The sequence below is a fragment of the Carassius carassius genome, chromosome 23, assembly GCF_963082965.1.
Source record: "Carassius carassius chromosome 23, fCarCar2.1, whole genome shotgun sequence".
Lineage (NCBI taxonomy): Eukaryota > Metazoa > Chordata > Actinopteri > Cypriniformes > Cyprinidae > Carassius > Carassius carassius.
The window spans coordinates 3630581-3648736 of record NC_081777.1 but is presented as its reverse complement, the minus strand read 5'-3'; the positions used below and the strand labels follow the sequence as shown (position 1 = coordinate 3648736).

At 34.6% G+C, this 18156-nt stretch overlaps 2 protein-coding genes across 11 annotated transcripts in view; both read right to left on the bottom strand.

Moving 5' to 3' along the window:
• Positions 1-18156, bottom strand: part of LOC132101214 (protein Aster-B-like) — a 144916-nt gene that overhangs the window by 111395 nt on the left and 15365 nt on the right. The window lies entirely within an intron of this gene.
• Positions 11283-17956, bottom strand: LOC132101213 (uncharacterized). Of its 3 annotated transcripts, XR_009423152.1 has the most exons (8): positions 17819-17956; positions 17306-17364; positions 14740-14954; positions 13526-14532; positions 13365-13434; positions 13018-13192; positions 12183-12294; positions 11507-11640 (listed from the first exon to the last, which is right to left on the bottom strand). XR_009423152.1 is itself a non-coding variant. In XM_059505964.1 (7 exons), exons 3-7 carry the CDS (start codon positions 14939-14941, stop codon positions 11475-11477), a joined length of 1620 nt encoding a protein of 539 aa, XP_059361947.1. In that variant the 5' UTR covers positions 14942-14954; positions 17306-17364; positions 17819-17956; the 3' UTR covers positions 11283-11474. The 3 variants fall into 3 exon arrangements, 2 of the variants coding, with proteins under 2 accessions (XP_059361947.1, XP_059361948.1); XM_059505964.1 differs by lacking the exon at positions 12183-12294 and having other exon boundaries at positions 11283-11640; XM_059505965.1 differs by lacking the exons at positions 12183-12294; positions 17306-17364; positions 17819-17956 and having other exon boundaries at positions 11283-11640; positions 14740-15873.

Below are 18156 nucleotides of genomic sequence, written 5' to 3'. Positions count from 1 at the left end.
CATGACCTGATACTTGACATGAGACAGCTTCATTATATCCCCATGCTTTATTCCAGTGTCCGCTAACTGTAAGTAAGAAAGAGGATTTATGTAATATTAAGTATCCCTACAAAATATCTTCTAAATATATAATTCTTTCTAGTTGCATTTTGCAAACTATATAACTATATATTTTTTTCTATAAAAGAGTGTATTAATTCAATATTTGTCGTAACTTCATAAACCTGAAACAACTTTCCTGTGGTGAATTCTATCTATAGGCATGGATTTTTGCAAATAATCAGCTATGTGTTGGGTCTTTCATGTCATAGCTTAGCAATCGCTGTACTTAATCATTGTAATTAGTTTCAGATTTTTCACTGAAAAAAACATTTTGCTGCTTGGCAACAGGCATATAATTAGTGTTTTGCTAGTACACTCGCTTTTCCAAAGTTGTTTTTATGAAAAGAGCAAGAAAGCCCAAGATTCAGGTTGTTTACTGCTATTATATATTCCCGATTATACCATATTGATTTATGCCCTAATGTTGGGGAAATTAAAATTCTTTGCATTCTCATTATGCAGGAAAAATACAGATAAAACGGATTAAAATGTAAGATTTTGTGGAAATTGTATACGTATAAAACATGTCATTATAGAATTTTTAAAAGCCTTTGCCTAATTGCACTTTTTCATTTCAGTTTCACAAACATTCATTTTAACTTCAGAAGGCATACATTAATGCGTTTACACATCTAATACATTGTGGAATATATATTTATAATTTATTATAAGATTATGCTGTTCTGTTCCTTGCTGTGGGTAAATATAATTTGAATAAAATAAAATGAAAGCAACATTAGCAAATGTAACATTAATGCAACATAGAGCTTCTACTGTGCTTTATGGAGGCATTACTCTATGTCTTTAACACATTGTTCATCACTGATCTCCAGCAGTCTCCTTGTCTCCCTTTAGTTCACCTCGTATAGCCGTATTGATCACATTGACTGCTTTTGCAGAGGCTTTCTATTTAAAGCTTTCACACTCAGCACAGCCTATAATAGACACTGAACCCATGAAAATGGGACTCGGCTGAAGGTCGAGCTTGCAATCTTTGAACAAGGAACAATTCGCTGAAAATGTACTCACCCTCAAGCCATCAGAGATGTAGATGAGTTTATTTCTTCATCAGATTTGAAAAAATGTAGCATAGCATCACTTGCTCACCAGTGGATGCTCTGCAGTGAATGGGTGCCATCAGAATGAGAGCCCAAACAGCAGATAAAAACATCACAATAATCCACTCCACTCCAGTCCATCAATGAGCATCTTGTGAAAAATCAGTGCAGTGGGGAAAACAAATCCATCATTTAGATGTGTTTAACTCCTCTATAATATTTCAGTAAAAAAGTCATCTTATCTGAATCAGGGGAGAAATATGAACAGATCAAGCACTGTTTACAAGTTAAAACAGTTGTAAATAAACACGTGGGTGGATTTTGATGTGAAAGGACAACAGGAGAGGAAGCTTATCATGGTTTAAACATTTTTATGAATTATGCATTAGTTCCTTACCAACATGCAGTTTTTGGATTCACAGGCTGTTCATTGATGGTTTGGATTACTTGTGGATTATTGTGATGTTTCTATCAGCTGTTTGGACTCTCATTCTGACGGCACCCATTCACTGCAGAGCATCCATTGGTGAGCAAGTGATGGAAAGTTACATTTCTCCACATCTTTTCTGATGAAGAAACAAACTCATCCGCATCTCGGATGCATTTTTGGGTGAACTATTTCTTTAAAATCTGTAACTGCTGATTAAAGTACATTTATATTATCACAATGTTTCAAAGTATATTAAAAAACGGGAATAAGCTTGTTTTCTTCCTGAAGAAAAGCCACAGTTGTTACAACACCGCAGCATGTTAAACTCGAAGGTCACAAACCTGTTGACATCTCTCGAAATGTCACGAAAAAAAGAGGACGTTTTCAGTAAATATTTTTGAGATGATGTTTACTAATATAAAAATGCATAAGGACAGTAAAAGATTAAACTTTGTATGCAGCTCCAGTTCATAGTAAATATCAAGATGCTTATGATTCCTGTTCAGAGATCATTTCTCATTTATCCATGTATTTGCATAATTTCCCTGGTTCATTTAAATGTACTGATATACTGTATCTATGTGATTATTGCAAGCATCTGTTTCTCTTGCTAAAAAGCTGCTTTGGGGAGAGATATGGATAAAAGCATAATGACAGTCTAATCACATTTCCTGTTAAATCACAGATGAGCTGATTAAAATGGAATGAATACAAGAGAACATGATTAAATTAAATGGTGATTATGAACAGATCAATGAGCCATCAAAACATTCAAAGACTTATTATTGTAAATCAAGATGATTTATGTAGCAACGCATCAGTGGATTGGTTTTTCTTATTAACTGACTGTCACGATTGTAATGGCAACATCAGTTTTAAATGCAAAACAACGAATCTCATAATTAATCCTAAATTAGACATTCTGCTCATCATAACAGACTTTAAAAATCAATCAATGTCCTTTTGCAAACCTGCCTGCTGACAAAGTGATGAAAGATGGCAAAAAATATTGAGCTGCATCAGGAACTACATTTTTTTTCTCTCTCCAGTATTCCTAAATAAAACGTTCAGCTGCATTTACAGGGTGAAAATTACCTCAAATATGAGTTTGCACAATTACTTACAACAAAACTTTACAAAACGTTATCACTGGAGGAGAAAGTGTTATTACATATATTATAGACTTAGTTCAGCAACAAGAAATGTTTTGAAGTTAAAATGTCTTAATGATTGATTTGTTTCTTACAAACACACAGCTTTTCACTTGACAAGACATTAAATGATGAACTGTGGATTATTGTGATGTTTTTATCAGCTGTTTGGGACTCTCATTCTGACGGCACCCATTCCTTTAAGCTATTCCTTTAAGACTGAGCATCAGTGATTAAACTGAGCTCTCTCTAATTGTTTCTATTTTCCAGATTTGTAAGTTCAGTCAGATATTTTACAGTTCACAGACAAATGGATATTGATCGAGCAGCTCAAACAAACAGTGGGCAATCATGCAGTGTTTTCACAACTGGAGTAGACTGGGGTGAGAGACATCATTTACCCAAATAAAGACTGTGAAACTGTGCAACTAGTTCACATACTGATGAAATCCTAATGGTACCACTTTTTTTTTTACTGAAAGGATTATGTATAATATATAAAAGATGATAAAGCTTAAATGCTATTTTGTATTAATAATAAAGGAATGATTTAAAATGAGATATTAATGACACTATAGTGTGGTTTAACATTAAGGCAGACACATGTAAACACCAATTTTTAAGATTTGTCTTTATAAGTTAACAGAAGCATACAGACGTATAAACGTCATTAGGATTTTTTTTAAAGAAGTTTTTATTCAGGATGCATTAAACTGATCAAAAGTGACAGTGAAGATATTTCTAATTACATAAGATTACAGTGTTCTCAAAACATGTTTTAAAGAATCCTGAAAAAAATAATGCATCACTGTTTGCACCAAACATTAATCAGCACAACTGCTTTAAACATTGATAATAATCAGAATCGTTTCTTGAGCAGCCAATCATCATATTAGAATGATTTCTGAAAGATAATGTGACACTGAAGACAGGAGCAATGATGCTGAACATTCAGCTTTGATCACAGAAATAAATTACATATTAATAGATATTCAAATAGAAAACAATTATTTTAAATAGCTCTTTTTTTAAATCAAATAAATGCGGGCTTAGTGAGCAGAAGAGACTTGCATATAATTGAATATAATTGAACAAACAAAATTAACAAGTTAAAATTAAGGTTCTAATATATATATATATATAATGTTTTACATTTATTTTTCTTTTTTTCAAGGCTCTGGTAATGTGTGTAATGAGCTCGCTCTTCACCAGTGACTGAAAGACCTTGTTGTTGCTGAAGCTGGATGCTTCACACAATCTATTGACTTTCACAGGACGAACAGAGAGTGCTTCTGCTGTAACAGTGAAGCTGGGTAATTATAGCACGCGTCTTACACACAGTCATGTCGGGGGGTTTTCTCTGAATAGACTCTTTCACACTCGGCATGTTTGGAGTGTGAGAGTGCTGTGAATAAATACACTGACAAGCCAACTCAGTTTCCATGGAAACGACAAAGGTTTGCAGCGCTCCGAGCCCCAGATCCCTTGAGTCCCTCATATAGACTCCATTTCAGACTTGAAAGGTGAAACCATGGAAGGTTCGATTTTACCGGATAAAATGTGTATTTGTAATAATAGGTGGTGAAATCTGCAAGCAAAACTGCGGAAGCATTATACAACATGAAATGCTTTTTATTAACAGCTGCTTTCACACATGCAGCCTTTTTCATAAACTGAATGGGATTTTTATATTTAGAGATCAAGGGTGACCAGGTGTTTTCCTGCTAATTAACTTGGTGAAGTAAAGCCTGGAATGACAGACCTGTGGACTGATCTCATTACTCTGTGACGATGGCCTCTAGAAGTTTGTCATGTCAGTACAGAGGTTTCATTTTTCATTCACAGGTGAAAAACTTAATCTCAGGAGGACTGAGTAAAGGAGAATCTGGTGGAATTCAAAGGAGAACTATTCCTATTCTGCACTAGTGCTGCTTCTTGTTTAAGATATATATAATCTTGCATCAGAAAAATTCACCCAAAAGTTTAAATTACGTTGTCATACACTGACCCTCATTTCACTCCAAACTTGTAAGACTTTCTTTCTTTCTTTTTCTTGTCAATAAATAAATAAAGTACACTAACTTATTATTAAAATAGTATACTTCAAAAAAATGTACTGTGTGAACTGAATGAAGTTTTCAGACACTTAATTGCATGTTATTTACAATTAAATTCAAGTTTATTATAGTTTACATTTATAGTAAATGCAGCTGAACTGAGTCCTAGGGCTTCAGTACATAATTTCAGTATTATTTCTATTGTCTTTGAAATATGGTTAAAGTGTAATCTACTAAAATTAAAACTAAAATATACTAAATGACATTTATTTTTAATGTAATATTGAAGAACACATTACAGTTAAAACCATAATCAACTTTTCATGTGCTTTATAATAGTCAACACATCAAAGTGTACTTCTTTAAAGAATGACAAAAGAGAATTAAAACACGGTGATTTAAAATGTATAATAAATGCAAAGTGTGCTTTTTAAAAGTGTACTTTAGTGTGTTAAGAAGAAGTTGTGAATATTGACCCAATTTAAGTACACGTAAGTGTTTTTTATGTATTAAGCACAGTTTTTTTATGTACTTTTAAAATCTGAAGTACACTACAAGTGCACACAATTATGCACAGTTCTTTGTCACAAGAGTCTGGGGAACACAAAACAATATACTGTATTTTGAAGAATATTGGTAGCAAAACAGTTTTGGTGACTTTCATTATATGCACAAAAACAAGCCAGATTTTTTTTTTTTTTTTTCGGGTGAACTATCCATTTACCTATAATTACTAAAACAAAACTAATATCTTTAAAGCTATTTGAAGTGATGAGAGAGAAACATGTTGAAGAAGGGACTGCAGACGGATCAGACTGTAAGTGTGTGCCAGAGACAGATCCAGTAAAGCCTGTCATGGATGTGGACATATTCATGCATTTGCAATTCTAAACAGTGGCTCCAGTGCTGTGCACCAAACGTAACGCTGCTGTAATAGCAAAAGTCCATTCACTGCCTCTCTTTCCACACACAGACTCAGACTCTATTCTGAAAAAGAGAAGAGAGAGAGAGAGTGAAATCTGAACATGAAAGAATGTGAAATCTGTCAGTATAAATGATGTGATATGATGAAGAGTTCATATTGACAATAAATTGTCATACTGTGAGTTTCCATACATCAATTTTTTATCATAAAAAGATTTCATAGGATATTACAGCTTGGTTTGCTATTTCCCAATTATATTCATATAGTACAAAAGTGATAATTTTTGCCTTTTCTCAACAAACATATATGCAGCAGTGGTCAAATTAACACCCTGCTGGTCTCTCTCTGTTCTTGTCTGTAGAGATGAAGATCAGGCTAAAAACTCCTGACAGCTACCTTTATTTACAGATTATACGGTACACTCTTATGGAGAATTATTTCAGAGATGGTATTATGTAGATGGTAGATGGTATACAATTCTAATACATATATATATATATATATATATATATATATATATATATATATATATATATATATATATATATATATATATATGATATGTAAAAAGTAATTTAATTAAACATAATTTTCTTATATAACATGAGTAACAAATTACAAAATTTCTTGCAACATTGCTAACAGAATGTACAATTATTTCTGGGATGGCATTATGCATAAACAATTCTAATATTGTTTGTCACTTTCCAATTGCTCTCTCATTTGCATGCACATGACAAATAATAATAATAATAATAAAACATATGCATATATATATATATATATATCAATTAAATTAAATTAAATTAAATTAAATTAAATGTGTCCATGATTTAACTAAAATGAGGGAACAAACTAGTACAACGGCCACTTTTTAAATTTTATGCCCTTAATTGTTATTTCCCTGTTGTATTTAAAATGGTATCAAATATCAAGAATTGTGAACTGAAGTAAGATATTCTAGCATTGTGAGAAAAAAAAAATTAAATGGAGATAGAGTTACACTGGTAGCAGGAGCTAAATGTCTGTGCTGGGACATGATTAATTTACCTTAAAAAGACCAATTCAGAAGAGACAGATTAACAACAGTGACCAAACAGAGACAGCACGGGAGATAATGTGTGACCGTGTCAGAGCTGCTACAAGCATATAAACATGATGAATGAACACTAAACCATCAGACACAGTCTAAGTGCTGAAATTACAGCAGCTTCAACCTTCCCCTGCCTCTGCCATCACTAACTGATCAGACATTAGCCTTATTCCTCAACAGCCATTCATTCCATGAGAGGAAAGGACGAGAGGAGAGAGAGAAGGTCAGGGTTAGTAGGTTCACAGCAAAAACTGTTATCAGTGGATTGGGGTTAAACAGCAGGAGAAATAACCACCTACAAATCACATCACCTGCACTTCAGAGCTTCTGCTGATAATAACAGTGTCCTGCGTTCACCTCTGTAACCCATCATGCACTTCACACAGTATTGCTGGGTAATTCATTCTTCAGTATGCATTACCCATAAACGTCATCATACATACAACAGATTACCAGAAATATGACACATAAAAATTGTTCTTAATTGCTTACACATTACACTGCTATGTGAAGCTGTGAGCAGATTTGTGGATAATATGCAAAATTATCGTTGCTACTCCTGGTCATGTAATAAATAAGGAGTATGTGACTACAAGCACAGCACTACATCTGTCTGGCTAAGAATAGAAGGACTCTGTGAGAAATAAATCCTCATGAAATCGCAGGATGGCAGAATGAGGTGCTGTGAAACAAACAAGCAAAATACACAGAGTCATCATTTCTAACCACACAAAACTAGAGCAGCACAGATGTGTGACTATTACTTTTACTTCAGGACCCAGATTTTACAAAGGGCACCAAGTGGTAAACCTATATGGCCAAACTGCTCTACAGAGTGCGTTTTGTCACTATGTTGTTCTTGCAGATAAAACACTGGCACAACGATGAACAAGCAACAATAGTATTCACAATCACATTTCAGAGTACTGAATTATTAAGTAAATATAACTCCCCATTGCTTGACTGGCTACTCTCTTCTGTTCCAGACAATGACATGTTTGTCCTGTGTTGTCTTGCTTCTCAAGTACAAGTACCTCAGTTTTTGATTGAAATTTTGGCATTATTCACTCAAAAATGAAGTACATATGCTCAGATCAATGAGGTCCACGATCATTCAGTTTACAAAGGAAACACAAACCCTGTGCTAACTGAAAGAAAAGAAGTTGACACAAGATTGAATCCAATATTTGGTAATAATATATCAGAAATTAAAACTTAAAAGCATTATTATTATTAGTATTAGTTTTTGTGGGCCATTATGTTTTTGTGGGAAAAACAAGGTGGGGAAATCTAACGCGGGAAATCCCACCAAAAAAGGCAAATATTCGGTAAATAAGTCAATAAATGTGAGTTTTAATGGATGCACAACTGTTGACATAAACAATAAAACATATGGAAAGCATGCACAAGTTGGCATGTTTGTTTCGCAGTTATAGTATGACTGTATGATTAGATTATGTCTCCTGCTCTCTGCAGTGATATAAGCCTTTCTGCAGGGGGTCTTCCTTTAAACTGAATGTCAGATTGAAATCGTCCATCTTTGCAGTGAGGAATTCAGAGCCTTAATGACAGGGAATTTCAATTCTATTAACTCGCAGATAAAAGCCTGGAACAAAATTGCATCTATATTTCATGAGGGAACAAGTACCTTAATGAGCAATTACCACCCACTGCCTTCAGCCACATCAAATATGGTAAAGCGATAAAACCATCACACTTTAAAATATGCGTTTTAGCTAACAGACACTATAATTATGGTTGAATAGATTTGAACTACAGTACAGAGCAAAAGTTTGGAAACATTACTATTTTTAATGTTTTTGAAAGAAGTTTCTTCTGCTCATCAAGCCTGCATTTATTTGATCAAAAATACAGAAAAAAATGTAATATTGTGAAATATTATTACAACTTAAAATAATAGTTTTCTATTTGAATATACTTAAAATAAATAATTTATTCCTGTGATGAAAAGCTGAATTTTCAGCATCATTACTCCAGCCTTCAGTGTCACATGTAACATCCAGTCTATCACATGATCCTTTAGAAATCATTCTAATATTCTGATTTATTATGAGTGTTGGAAACAGTTCTGCTGTCTAATATATTTGATGAATAAAAGGTTAAAAAGAACTGCATTTATTCAAAGAAAAAATGATTCTAATATATTTTCTTTACTATCACTTTTTATCAATTTAACACATCCTTGCTGAATAAAAGTATTGATTTTATTTAAAAAAAAAAAGAAAGAAAAAAAAATTACTGACCACAAATTACTGACCAGTAATGTATATTGTTATTACAAAATATTTATATTTTAAAATCATAACTTCTTTTTTTTTTTACTTTTTATTCATCAAAGTATCCTAAAAAAGTATCACATGTTCTGAAAAAATATTAAGCAGCAGAACGGTTTCCAACTTTGATAATGAATCCTCATATTAGAATAATTTCTAAAGGATCATGTGATAATGATCCTAAAAATTCAGCTTTGCATCACAGAAATAAATTATAATTTAAAGTATAATAAATGTAAAAACTATTATTTTAAATTGTAATAATATTTCACAATATTACATTTTTTTCTGTATTTTTGATCAAATAAATGCAGGCTTGATGAGCAGAAGAAACTTCTTTCAAAAACATTAAAAATAGTAATGTTTCCAAACTTTTGGTCTGTACTGTATATGTTACCTCATTAAATGAGTCATATGGGTTGAATATTTGGCTGAAACACCTGTTGTACACAATCTACAAGCCTTCTGTCATCTGTCTGTCTTCTTCTTTTTTATTTTTATTTTTTTGTAAGTTAAAGGCCTTTAAGTATGATTATAAAAACCTTCAGACCCTTTTTTTTTTGTGAAACATACAAATAACGTTAATAGTGTTAGTAATATGTAACCCAATCTCATGAAAGTGCGTTTCAATGGCACAATGTTTTTTTTTTCTATTTGGCATACTATTTCTATGTAGAAATTGACTTTTGCATGCATATGATATGCAATGGTTAGGGGTGTGGCAAAATGCATATCACACTCATGCCAACAAAGTGAGTATTATATCGCACCAAAACTGTGTATTATATGCGTCAAACATAAAAAATTTTTTTTTTAAAAATATTCTTGCTATTGATACAGTGAATCTAATATTTCAAGATGAAAACTGGACTGAAGCAAACGAGGTAAGTTTTATTATCCATACATATTTTTTTTATTTTTAGAAAAATTAAATTCCAATTCACAATTCTTTTGAGAAATGTTTATTTGTTCATCACTTAATCATTATTGTATTGCATTGCACTGTTTGTTTGGAAACCACAGAGCTTTGATCATAAAACTAAGCTTTTAAATGCCATCTTACTATTATTGTAAGATATTATTTTAAGATATAGATTGATAACATATATTTACAAGCATTTTATCTAAGTACTGTGTGATGCTGCTATAAAAATCTCATTGCTATTGGAATTTTCCTTTTTGGCCATATACTGTAAATATCAGCTACTGCACTAAGTCGCATATTTTACGATATGCAACAGAAACACATATGCTAAATTTGTCTTTTTGTCTACTAAGTAAAAGCTTTGCAGGGTTAAGTATCAACTGATGAGAAGCTTTCCAGGCTTCCAGCCGCAACTCAGCCAGCTTAAACCATTTAAGCCCATCAAACCTTTAATATGTTTTCTTTCAGCTGGATGATGTGTAATTTGTGCTACACAGTAGAAGAAAACTGCTCCAAGTCAGAATCAATTGTGTGGAGCAGCAGTTATTGATGAAAGAGTCATTTTGAGAAATGTAGCTACACTGTAAAAAAAAAATCCTGTTAATTTACAGTAAACAGCTGGCAGCTAAATTTTCCGGCTTTGAGCTGTAATTTTACAGTGCATGTACTGTAATATGGAATGACAGTTTATTACTGTAAAATATATTACAGTACTGAACTGTAAAAAAAATATTATGTACAGTGTAATACTGTAATTTATTGGTTGGTATTATACAGTTTTTTATGTATTAGTTTATATTAAAAATGTTTGTTATTTATGATTTAAAATTTGTATTCTAAAAAGAAAATTTCTTAAACACAAAAGATGGCCTTAAAACTTTGGACTTTTATTAAAGCCAATATATAAAATACATTTAACATTGTTTCCACTTAACAAATATGTGGACATTAAAATAATGGACAAAATACAATTCTCTGAACATGTACTGTAAAACAGCAATACTTTTTTCTGCAATGTACATGCACACTGAAGAGCAGCATACTGAAATCCTGTGAATTTAAATATGTTGTTGCAAAAAGTGCTGTCATTTCAGATTTCACATAAGAATTCAACAGCAGAACACTGCACTGACTTTGCATTAACACTCAATCGCAGAATACTGCACTGACTTCAACTGAACACTCAAATGCAGAACAATGTACTGACTTTGCATTAACACTCAATCGCAGAATACTGCACTGACTTCAACTGAACACTCAAATGCAGAACAATGTACTGACTTTGCATTAACACTCAATCGCAGAATACTGCACTGACTTCAACTGAACACTCAAATGCAGAACAATGTACTGACTTTGCATTAACACTCAACTGCAGAGCACAGCAGCGACTTCAGCTCTGAAACAGGATGTTGAACATCAGCTGTACTGGCTTTGTATTACTGCACAAAACCCCACTCAAAGTCCAAAAGATTTTTTATCAGGTTGGCTACGTGGACATTCACAGTTGCAGTCTTTTTATGGACAAGTTTCCCCGTCTTTTTGGAGATCACCTTCACCTGGCTGGCCTTTGTCCCTCTCTCTGGATTCAAACCAATGAAGCGCCTAAAAAGCAATGTAGAAATAACATATATTAGGCTTGGTAAGTCATGATGAATTTTATATAAGACTATTCGAAGAGGTTTACTCATGATAATAACCTCTGTGTATATTCATTATGAAAGAATGATCTCATTTCAGAGTCCTGACTGACACCTGTGACGGATGTAAAAAGCCACCTCGGAATCAAATGAAACTGACATATTTTTTCTCAACTGTAATGTAACTACTAATTTAATATCTTTATTATTTTACATTAAGTGCACACAACATGTGCATGAACTAACTGCATGATTTGTATTTTGGACATTTCTGCCATATGAGTGTAACAATGTGTATTGATAAAGCACTACATAAATAAAAGAGACTTGTATTAAATATGGATAATATATTTTTTCCAAACATAATATGTATGAGAACAAACATTAAATTATGGTGGTGCATGGTTTATGTTATTGACAGTTCTCTGCTTTCTGTTAAATCATTGCACAATTTATATTAAAGGGCTAATTCACTTTGAAATTAAATTTTGATATGTTTTAGCTTACCCCAAGGGCATCCAAGATGTAGGTGTCTTTGTTTCCACAGTAGTTTCAATTTGGATGTTTTTAGGTCCAGCCGTTCTTGTCTGTCAGTCATATAATGCATGCCTATGGTCACCTCATAAAAGAAAATACACAGGTTCAAATTAAACAGTCCAAATTAAACAATTCCACATCGTAAGTACACATTGATGACCTAAGACATGAAACGAGCGGTTTGTGTGAGAAAACCAACAGTATTTATATAGTTTTTTACCTCTTGAAAAACATCATATCCATGTTGAGGGCATGAGCTTCTTGGTGTGTGAGCGCGTTCGGCTTATCCGGGATGTTTTAAACAAGAAATGTTTTTTAAAAAAATATATGTTTAGGGATGTTTAAAAAGAAAAGAATTGCGTATGCTCGCGCGAGAGGCACATACAGCCAGGAGTCGCGCCGGCGCATCAACAAGCCAGTACGCGCAAATCACAAAGAAGCTCGTTCACTGCAACATGGACATTATGTTTTTCAAGAGGTAAAAAATGATATAAATACTGTTGGTTTTCTCACACAAACCGCTCGTTTCGTGTCTTAATTCATAAATGTGTACTTACGGTTTAATTTGAATCTGTGTATTTTCTTTTATGAGGTGACCATAGGCATGTATTATATGACTGACAGACAAGAACGGTTGGACCTAAAAACATCAAAATTGAAACTACTGCGGAAACAAAGACACCTACATCTTGGATGCCCTTGGGGTAAAACACATCAACATTTAATTTCAAAGTGAACTAGCCATTTAAATGACAAGCTCTTAACAGATCTGGGAAATAAGGCACAATACCAAAACAATATTTACCTTTGTACAAACTCCAGGGTCCTTGAAGCTTCTTCTTGGTACTGTAGATTAAAGATGTAGTAAGTAGAGAAAACTGCAGCTAGCCCTGTGATGATGCTTTGGTCGACACCTTCACAGATTACATGATTTTCGATGGTGATCATCCATCCTCCAATTGTGGCTTCATCACCGGCAACTGATAAAGACAACAAATTGCAGCTAAAACAGTGTCTAATATGGTCATCAGTACTTTATTCATTGTAAATTAAATACATTTTTTGCAGATCAGAAGTTGTCATGGCCTGGGATGGCTAAAACAATGTTGATGAGGTAGACTGATGTGAGAACCTTGCTTATCTGACACTTACACAGCAGTATCAGTCGTGGAGAGGCGGGGATGGTCAGAGTGCTCTCAACATCTGCTGCCGTGGCAGATATCTGCAGAACACAGACAATTGTATAAAAATTATACATGACAGAATAACAAACCCAGTAATAGCAAGTATTATGTAAATGTAAACAAACATACATCAGCACGGAGTATTAGTCCCTCTATCCCTTCATCGAAGTAGGCCATCAGCAGCTGTATTAGAGTCAACTCTCCATCTTCATCCTGGGTGACGATAGACTGCACATCTTTGTTCTTTGATTTGGTCTGCAGGTACTTCCTGATTCCCTGTCCACATTCCTTAATGGATAGGTCCAAGACACGTAACACGTTAATGTCAGTTAGTAACTCGAAGTGAATGAAGATACCTCTTTGTGTAAAAAGGTAAGGCCACTGGATTCTCATATCTTCGATGGACGGTGATGGAGCCTGATTTATGTGTCTACGCTGAAGACAGAATGTTGTTTTCATAAGGTTAATCACTTCCCCCTTCTCACCACTGCGAATACCTTCTTGTCTATAAATGGTCTCCAACTGTTGCCTCTTCTGCTCCAGTGTTTCATATGTTTCTTCTGGTGGCAGTTCAGGGTTAAATTGTGTGCATCCATAAGAATCACTTGGCCTCTGATGCTGTTGTCCAGGCACTTTTGAAGTTCGGAGTCTGTTCTTTGTCCCTGCACGGTTCATGTTCTCAATTCTTGTTTTTAATTGACAAAGCAGTGAAGTACATCCACTACCAATGATGACACCGCTTGGTGTCATATCTGCAAAACTGTTGGGGAAATGCTTAACAATGTTGCGGCAGATGATGAGACATTCATTGCGTGTGGGGTTATTCTCACATTTCCTGATTTCATCAGCTAGGATACGTATCATCTGGCGTCGCTTGTCAGGAGCAGGGCGCTTGCTGTTGGCAATAGCTGACTGCACTTCCACAGGCATTTTATCCCAAGGAATCTCAAAATTTTCATACCACTTACTGGATATGTTGGGTGATTGGCTTGCCTTGCTTAAAGTACAAGGTGTTGATGCTCGTGAAGAGCTTGAGCTTGAAGATGTGCAAGGCTGTGGACTGGAGAGTGAAGACATACTTGTATCTGTTGACTCATCTGGCAATATTTGGAGATCAAGTGTGACTTTTGTAGTTTCTGAAACACATACAATTAAAATACAATTTTTTAAAAGCTAATCCAATTTCTTACCAAGATGTAGGTTAATTTTTTTTTTTCAATATAACAATGAAAATTGAATGATAGAAAATCAATGGTTAGCATCCCTTTGACAATAAAAAGCATATACATGTAAAACAAAACAATTAATAATAATAATTATTACAAATAGAAACAAAACCTTACCAAGTTTGAATGCCTCCAAAAGTTTCCTTTGCTGTATAATAGGCAGGACATCTTTGAGATCTTCCTGTTGTACATATACGAGGTCTTCTATAGATTCCACACCTGAGCGTTCAAGTGAAGTGATGACATGTTCTCGAATCTCCTCAGTCAGACTGGGCAAAGCCCTGAGGATGATAGCCTTTATCTCGTTATGGATTGACATGTAGGAAAGGAATCTAAAATGTGGGGACAGAGTGGTGAAGAGTTACCAAAGACATGCCACAAACTGAATATTTAGGCAGTGGGTAATAATCAAGAAGCTCTGATTGACTGACACAGTAATAGGCCTCCTGCATTGGTGTAGTGCAATAACTGTTACTGTAAGGTTGACGAACAGCCTGGTATACCTCAGTGATAAAATACACAGCTGAATTGTTATGAATGATAGCCTTTTTGATTTGTCCTACTATAAGTCCGTCATCATTATGGCCTATCACCACAAACATGTTGCTCTTATAAGTTGTCCCTTTTACAGTCACACTATGACTTATAAGTGTATGAAGAGGATCAAAGTTCAGATGACCAACTGACTGTATTATCTTGGCATTGTAGTCTCCAGCAATGAATTCAGTTCCCTTCTCTACTACTACAGAGGGTGGGAACAGTGACCCAGTACTTAGAAAAGATTGTAAAAGTTGATGTCTTTCAGCAAGAGTTTTGCAGAGGTTTTTGAAGTTATGAAGCTTCCTTGCACATTGTTTGAAGTAAGTATGCTTACTTTCAAACCTTAATGTGCATAAACGGATGAGTGGCCCAAACTGAATGATAAGTTCTGGATAATGATTTAGGTAGTGATGCTTAGGCTTAAGTGGATGTTCCCCAAAACTCTGTGTTCTGGTATGCAAATATTCATCTATCAGAACTCGTAAATAGGCTACCTGACCTGTGGAAATTGCTGGTGCACAAACAAGCTCTACAATTTCTCTCAGCTGTAAGATAAGTTGCCATGCTACACTATCTTCAGGACATTTTATTTTATCACCAATTAACACTGGCAACATTCGCAGGAAACACCAATTTTGAACTGCATGTCCGGAGAGTTTTCCAGCCCCTGGGTTCACCTCAGAAGGTTTGTTGTTAGCATCATTGCCTAGATATTTAAATTGATTTATGCGCCGATTCAACTGAACATAAGTAAAGTTTTTCTCTTTTGACACAAGGTGGTTGAGGTATAACACCAAATCAGTTGAGACAACGCCCTCAAAAAGGTCATGACCAAGGCAAGGAGGTAATCCGGGCTGACATACATGAAAATATGTGAGCTCATTGAAGATGGAGTCAAATTTAACACCACCACAGTCACGTGATTCTACGTTACAACTCAGATCCTCAACATGTTTCTGAAATGACTGTGGTGTGCGGTCAGGGCCCTTGGCCAGAGGGTCTGCCAGAAATGCTTCCCGATTAATCTCACAATACCTGCAAAAATATGAGCTTCTGCTAAAATTTTCAGTGAAGCCCCCAATATTGTGTGAACCCAAATTGTCACCTGAAATTGCATAAAGGGTTCCTTTGCAGAGCTGGCCATCTGGCAGTATTACTCCATTTGTCTCAAAATCCTTTAAATCTTTCACCAGAGAGCCAAACACTAGATTCTGTCCAAAATGCTTATAGTCTTGTTCTCGACATAACAGTACAAGTTGCATCTGATCAAGACTCAATCTGTTGTGTGGTAAAATGTTTGCAAGTGTCAGATACATGGCTAAAATCTTGTGCTTTTTCCTCCCTGACCCTAGGGGGTTTACTACTTCAAAGGCATCCTGATAAAGGATTATGCCAATTGAAGATGTTGTGTGCTTGAGTAGTAAGTTCTTTTTAATGTTTGTGCCATCCCACAAATCCTGAAAAATATTATCAGTCTGGACTCTAGTTTGTATTTGCTGTAGCTGGTCTCTCACTGACTCTGAGGACAAAAGGGACACAATCGTGTTTTTCACAGGAATATATTGCACAAAACATTCGTTGCCCGACTCATTTTTACCAAGACAAATGGATTCGGGCTCTACATAACTAAAGTTATTTTTGAAAAATTTTTTTCTCTTATGGTCAGATTTAAGTGCATGAGTATTACAAGCCCTGTGGAGATCCTCACTTTTCATGGTATCAATCACAGTGTTTATGTCATCTTTAGTTAGTCCAAGCAATGTCAATTTATCCACAAGTTTGGAAATTAGATGTGACTGATTTATGTCATGTATTTCCTGATAGTGTTCAATGATGGTTTGAATAGTAGAAGATGGAAGGAGCAATTTAGATTGAAGTTTCAGATAAAACAAGGCCAAATGTCTTATAAATTCTCCTTCATCTTCCTTTTCTGGGAACACATCCATTTCTTCAGGACAGAAATCGTCAGTTTGCATATCACAACTTGTATTATTACCATCACTAGTACTGGCAGGATTTGCAACTGAGTCAAGTAGACTTTCATTAGAACAATGTTTATGCTTTCTTGAGACATGTGATGTGAATGTAGACTTGACAGTAAATTTTTGGTTACATTTTCTGAATGGGCATGTAACAGTCTTACCTTCAGTAATGTGGTTTTTCAGGTGTAAGATTAGACCCCGGATATCCTCACACTTCGAGCTACAAAAGTCAACGTGACACGTTAAATCATCAGTTTTATGCAGTTTAGTCTTATTCTTTCCAAATTTATGACCATATGTGTGACACTTAAAGGCTGAAAATTTTGAAAAAACTCTTGTGCACTGAGGGAAACCGCACTTAAACGTTGCATTAGGCAAAAAACTATGCATCCGCATGTGCCTGACATGCGTAAAGGAATTGCTGCAGGTTTTATTGCAAATATTGCAGATTAACATTTTATAATGCAGTCAGCAAATATCAACGGCAAAATAACCATGCTAGTTTAACACAAGCCCTCTTTGAGCTAAAATAAACTAAACTTACGTCGAATGCAAACGTAGCTAACATGTTGCTAATTCAGTACATAATACTCAGAAAAATCGATTTGTTATTAGCAAATAATATAATAAAGGTTAGTACAGTGTAACATTGAAAATGATAAAATTGCATTTACCTCAAGCAAGGAGGGAAAACCCAGTGCGGGAATGCCGTTTATCTCGACCAGTTCAGCTTCAGCCGTTCAGTTCATAGTCGACTCGGGACAAACCTCAAAATTGTTGTGTTCTAAAACTCTTTATCCTTCGTTCTGCAATATTTACGTACACCAGGTGAAAAGATGAGGCTAGATTTGATGATCTTGCTCAGATTAGACCTGCAGGTTTCTCTTCTGAGGAGTTGTGAGCATTCGAAACAGCTTTGGACACGTGACTAGACTTAAAAAATACTGTTCTGTACCGTTGAATTAAACAGCAGTTTGCGATTAAAAGTTTTTTTTCCAAAAACGGTTTGCAT